General features: G+C 44.8%; 1 protein-coding gene across 21 annotated transcripts in view; it reads right to left on the bottom strand.

Moving 5' to 3' along the window:
- Positions 1–2,490: 2,490 nt before the first annotated feature.
- Positions 2,491–6,019, bottom strand: part of MTSS1 (MTSS I-BAR domain containing 1) — a 127,420-nt gene continuing 123,891 nt past the window's right edge. For 19 of the 21 annotated variants that reach the window (XM_068181374.1, XM_068181366.1, XM_068181383.1 and 16 more), the window contains one exon: positions 2,491–5,439. In XM_068181374.1, coding sequence (XP_068037475.1) covers positions 4,748–5,439 — 692 coding nt within the window. In that variant the 3' untranslated portion in view covers positions 2,491–4,747. The remainder of the gene's footprint in view (positions 5,440–6,019) is intronic. The other 2 variants (XM_068181499.1, XM_068181415.1) reach the window with 1 other exon arrangement.

Genomic DNA, 6,019 nt, shown 5'->3' with positions numbered 1-6,019 from the left:
CTTCTCTAGCACACTGACACCTCGCTGCCAGCTTGTGCAGGCAGTTCATATCAGCCCATAACTTGGAATGTGGTACTAAATACAGGCAGAGTGTTAAAGCTGGAGTTAAAGATACAGACAGCAGCAGACATGAGCTTTGGATGCTCTTGTAATGAAGGTATTTCTGACCTTGCTACAAGACAAAGATATCTTTCCCTCCCTTCCCTCCTCCTCAGGCTCTTTGCTGCATTTTTCACTTCTGTATCAAATCTCTGAAGACACTAACTTTCCTTACAACATGGTGCTTTCCTCAGGGCATGGATAGCAGTGCTGTAGAGCAGCAGAGGAAAGTTGATCCCCATATAAACTGAATCAGAGATAACCACTGAGCTCTGTCAGTTAACACGCGTGGGCTGCTGAGGATTGTGGCTGTTGTGTGCCCATTCACGGGTCACAAATGGTTCTGGCAGGGTGACACACTGAACTGGGGACAAAAAGCTGTTTGCTTCTGTCCGTGTTCCCAGAGCATTGGTACAAGATGGGAAATTCTGCTCACACTTTCACTAACTGCCCTGTGAGAGAACAGATGCAATACAGCCACTGAGCAAAAGGTCAGGTAAACTTGGCCCTTCAGCTGTTTTCCTGTTTTTAGGGCTAGGAGATTTAGGTTGCTTAATCTGACTTCAAGAAGTTACTTGACTGTGCCCATGTTTAAGCCTAAGGCTTAATATTTCTGTCAACCCCAACTGAACAAAAGATGGCAAAGCATGAACTTCAGCTCTTCTAAGAACTAAACATATGTAGCTCAGGAAAAAGGCTTTAATCTGGTTGATTCTTAGAAACCTCTAATCTGCTCCTTTACAATAACTCTGCATGCTAAAATAGGTGTGGATTTTGAAAATAAAACTCCAGAAAAACAGCTTTACATATTCCACAGCTGAAATTTTCATTCCAGCCAGGAAGCAGCATCTGTTCTCTGTGCTCAGTGATGGAATTGAGGTGTGCCCTCTTCAGCACAGTTGTTCAGCACATGCCACACCTCAGGCTGGAGCTGTCACTTGGAACAAGTGCCTTAGTATTGAAACAGCTGAGCAAAGCACTGACACCTGAGTGAGACAAGATGCTTAGCAGTACTTCAAATACAGCCATAGAGAGAATGGGGAATGAAACCATGATCCTTTACGAGACAAGACATGTTCAGCCAAAGCACATTGGTTTTTCTTTTGACATCTTCCTGGCTGTATTGGGATGGGATGGGATGGGATAGGTTAACTTTATACAGAGCAGCCCTCATAGTCCTGGGAAGGTGTTAAGAGCACTCCAGTGCTCTGGCTATTGCTAAAGCAGTGCTCCACAGCATCCAGGGTGTCCACTTGGCATCCCCTCACCAGTGGACTGGGGGTAGGAAAGATCTTGGGAGGGGACAGTCAGGACTCAGGATAGCTGGCCCAAACTGACTTAAGGACATGGGCTCCTCTGCAGGGCTCCAGAGGCTCTGCCAGGAGCCTGCTCCAGCACAGGCTTCCCTGGGCTCTCAGCCTCCTTTGAGCATCCACCTGTTCCAGCATGGGCTGCAGGTGGATCTCTGCTCCCCCTTGGACTCCCATGGCTGCAGGGGCACAGCTGCATCACCTGCAGGGGAATCTCTGCTCTAGGACCCACCTCCTGCCCCTCCTTCCTCACAGACCTGGGTGTATGCAGGGCTGTTTCCCTCACATACTCTCACTCTTCTCCCCACCTGCTATTGCTGTGCCACAGCAACTTTTTCCTCCTTAAATCTTTCATCCCAGAGGCATTGCCACTGTCACTGTTGGGCTCAGCCATGGCCAGTGGTGGGTCCATCCTGGAGCTGGCTGGCATTAGTTCTTTCAGACACGGGGGAAGCTTCTAGCAGCTTCTCACAGAAGCCACTCCTGTAGCCCCCTGCTACCTAAACCTGGCCTCATAAGCCCAGTACAGTAACAAATGGATACCTTTTGATAAAAATGAAATCATTGCAGTGGCAAAGAAACCAGGCTATTGTGTGGCAGCTCCAAGAGGGAGCAACGTCCTCCCCCTTCTTCCTTCAATGCTGAGAAAGCTGAACAAAAGAAAGTCTTCAGTCCTTCGGGGAGCTGTGGGCAATGGTGCTGGTGTTGTGCTTGATAAATTCTGGCTGTAGCACAGGCAGTGTTGACAGCAGCAATTTTCTTCCTCTGGCCTAAGAACTGCAGTCCTGCACTGAGATGGATGCACAAAACTGCAGTCATCTGTGCTTCCTTGCCAGGTAAAAACAGTGAGGTGCATGGAAATGTTATCTGTTATGGTTTAATGGGAATTTCCACTAGCACTGCACTTCTGCTCCACTGCTACCCTGCTGGTGCCCATCAGTAAAACACAGCTATATGCAATGTTATTTACTTGGTTTTAATTCTCTCTTGCTTGTATTACACGCAGATGGAACCTGCATTATCTTGAAGGCCACCACTGATATCCAGTGCTCTGGAAGCAAAAAGTCCTTAAGAAGCAAAATACGGGAGTTTTTCAGCAGTTCTTTATTTATAATGTAGGCTTAAGCAATCATTACAATGTAGAAGGGAGACACACTTACAGCAATTATTTATACCAGTTTAGAACAAAAAACTGCACAGGGAGAGGTCAACTCTCAGTACAAACTAGCAACTAAACCACAATAATTTACCATTAGAAACAATTTATTTTTCAGCTGTGACACTGCTTTTACAATATGCAAAAACACAAACAATAGAACTATCCAAAGTGTTTTGTCGCATTCTTTCTACATTGAATTTGGCAACATTTTATATTAAATTTTACTGATTATACTAACGTTTAAGAACTAAACAAGTGAAAAGCTGTACTTGGGTACAGTTACATCCATTTATTTCAAAGGTTTAAATAACACTTTTAACTATTGAGATTATCTCCTAACAGTTTTTGTTTATGCAAAAACCATCTCAAAGCCTCATTTGCACAATGCATCAGCTACTGTATCAAGATTGGTGGGCTACACCGCAGGCACTACTGTTTATTATATTCTGTAATAAGGAGCTTGTTTTTCAAAGAAAGGAAGGTTTATTATTTTCTAAGAATCATGCTTTTTTTTTCCCTTTTTGCTTTTAAGCCATAACAAAAAAAAAAGTTTAGCAAGCACAGCAGTGTAAAATGTCATATAGAACACAGTGACTACACAGTTACTAGAAGTTTCACATCCAATGCAGTTATGTATTAAAGCATAAGAGGTCACGTAGGCAAGTCTAGAGCCAACAGAAATCTGCAGTGTGTGGTGGAAACCAGCCCCTTACGTGTGTTATTTGGTGCATTTTTAAACAATCCTGGATCCGCAAGTCTGGTGTCCCTCCACACGTGGGTCTCCTGTGGTGGGCAGACAGCATCCTTCTGGATTGTCTTGACTGGAACACGTGTCATGCCTAGGGGTCTGCACATTTCTGTCAGCTTTAGGAGACGGGTATTGCAGCAATAACTTACTTTTATTTTAAGGAAAAAATCCAACTCTTAATGATTCTATCAACAGCGTTCCAAAAAACATTACTTAAAAGTACAAAAAAAGAGATTATAGTGGTCAGACTCCCAGTATTATCAAAAAAACAGTATCACCCCCCACCCCCCACCCCTCAACCCTTTCTTTTCAGTATTTAAGAAAAGCCAATCAACTGCCATTTAAAAGAAGTTAAGAAAAACAAGCCCCTGTATTGGAAAGAAACATTCGCAGTTTACTAGATCACAAGCTGGTTTCACCTGTCAAATTTTTAAGTGTTTTCTCAAAATAGTTGGGCTTTCTAAGGTGCCCAGCCTGCTGGGCACAGTCAGAAAAAGGCATTTTGATAACATCTAAGAACTCCCTGCTTGCATTTTAAAAATGTTTTCACATTTATAACTGCCTTAAGCCTGTTGTCCTTGTTTGTATTCAGCAGAAGGATGAGTGGAACAAAATGTGAAGATGGAAGAACCAAGCCTACACAGTTAAGGCTGCATGCATGTGACTGAGAGTTGCTGCTGTGCAGTCAAAAAAGAAATGTGGAAAAACCCAGTTTTTAAAACACCCTACAGAAACAAAACACTGCAATCCAATATGGCTTATTCTGATGCATTTACCATGAAGCTACTAGTAATTCATCCTACAAGGCTACTTTTGTGCAACAGCATCTGCTATTTTGATGGCATCTCCCTCCCCCACTACCCCCCAATAACTCTACCAACTGCAGGTTTCTTACTTGCATTATATATTGCTTTATTGTCAATTTTTTTCCTGCTTTTCAAACTTTTTTAAATACTTAAATGAGGATCCATTCCATATAGTTTGACTTAAACTGTAGTAAGTCCCATTGTTCTATTTTTTAACCTCACTATTACAAGGCGCTCTACAAAAGCTTGCAAAAAAGCCAAATTTTCATTAAATCCCTTTGCTGAAGTTAACTACTTGACAATTTTTTTTCTTTTATGATTTAAAACTTTACAAAGAGAGTTATAAAAAAGGTAAATGGGATTTGGCACCTTCAGAAAAAATTAAAAGTGTAACTTAGATCAAAAAAATGCAGAAACAAAATCATTGATATTTACAAATTAAAACACCACTGAAAATTATGTCTTACTATGCTCTTTCATTTGTTTTCTCTTTTAGAGTACTTTCAGACTGTCTGTTACCGAGTATCTTAAAAAAATCATTGATTACAGATTGGAATGGATAGAGACAAATTAGTTTTCTCACAGTTCCTTCTCGGCGTTCAGTAGTCTGGTAGCTTCTCCGCTCCTAGGAAATACGAGGTGCTGAGCGATCATTTGTGGTCGTCTTCTTCAGCTTGACCCCGCGCCGAATGGCGTTGAGCATATCCTCTCCCTGTGGGACATCGCCGGGGCTCAGCTCGCCGGGCTCCGGCTCCGCCTGCCCCGTGGGCACCAGGCTGCTGACCCCACCCCGCTCGCTCTCCTCGCCCTCGCTCTCGGGGACCGCCTGCCTCTGCTCCTCGGCAGCGCCCAGTTTCTGGCCTGACGCCGGAGGGTTGACAGCTGCTTGCCCGCTCCACGAGGGCATGCTGGTGACAGCTTGCCCACCATCTCCCGCTGCTGGAGACTCCAGACTTTGCTCGGGGCACTCTTCTGTCCCAGCGAGGGCCCCAGGCAGCCCCCCCGGGATATCGGGGACAGTTGGTGTTTTGACGGGAATCACCGGCGTCTTGATGGGAATCGGGCCTCCGCCGATGGTCCCGCGCCTGACCGAAGGCTTGGTGGAAGGGGTCCGTCGGATGGTGGCGACGCCGGGGGTGACGATGACCGGTCCCAGCGTGGTTGGCAGACCTGCGGTGGAAGCAGGACGCTTGGTTTGAAACATTCTGCGATAGGATTGGCTAATGTCACTGTTTCTTGGGATGGTGGAAGATTTGTCAAACTCCTGTTGTTCTGCCTCCTGGTCACCACTCACAGAGAAATAATCATAATCTGAAACTGATGCCAAAAGACAGAGTTAGGATCAAGCTGGAGTAGACAGCTGGCTCTTGTCAGTAAGTGTGAAGTACAGACAGATAACCAAAAAAGCCTGGAGTCAGTAAGAATGAAGGGAGTTTCCACCTTTAGAAGGAAGAAAGTCCAAGGTTTTGTGACCAAGATTTGATGCCTGAAGGCATCACAGCAGACCAGTCCTACAGATGCAGGGGCCCCATGGCTCTTGTGAAAGAGAACGAGCTCCATATTTGTCACCAACATGAAGATACCAAAACCTCCAAGCCACGTGGCACCACTTATAGATAGGAATATTTGAGAATGTACTTTAGATTAGGTAAGTGGGTTCAGGGGATTGTGTACCAGTGATTTCAGCAGCAAATTTGTTTATTTTGCAAACAAAGTAAATCCCAGCTGTTAGCCCTGAAAACTCAGCCTCAGCTTTAATAATTGCACTGGGTTCCTTCCTCTCCACGTAAGTACTGAGCCAAGCTTGGCCCTCCACAAGCCCTACTGCCTCCTGTGACTGCACAGCACAATCACCCCCGCTGAGGAAACAAGGCTTGAACTGCAAGCACCAAGCTTG

This window comes from Anomalospiza imberbis, chromosome 1 (genome assembly GCF_031753505.1).
Source record: "Anomalospiza imberbis isolate Cuckoo-Finch-1a 21T00152 chromosome 1, ASM3175350v1, whole genome shotgun sequence".
In the NCBI taxonomy this organism is placed as follows: Eukaryota; Metazoa; Chordata; class Aves; order Passeriformes; family Viduidae; genus Anomalospiza; species Anomalospiza imberbis.
The sequence above is the reverse complement of the archived record's forward strand: the minus strand, read 5'-3'. Positions and strand labels throughout refer to the sequence as shown.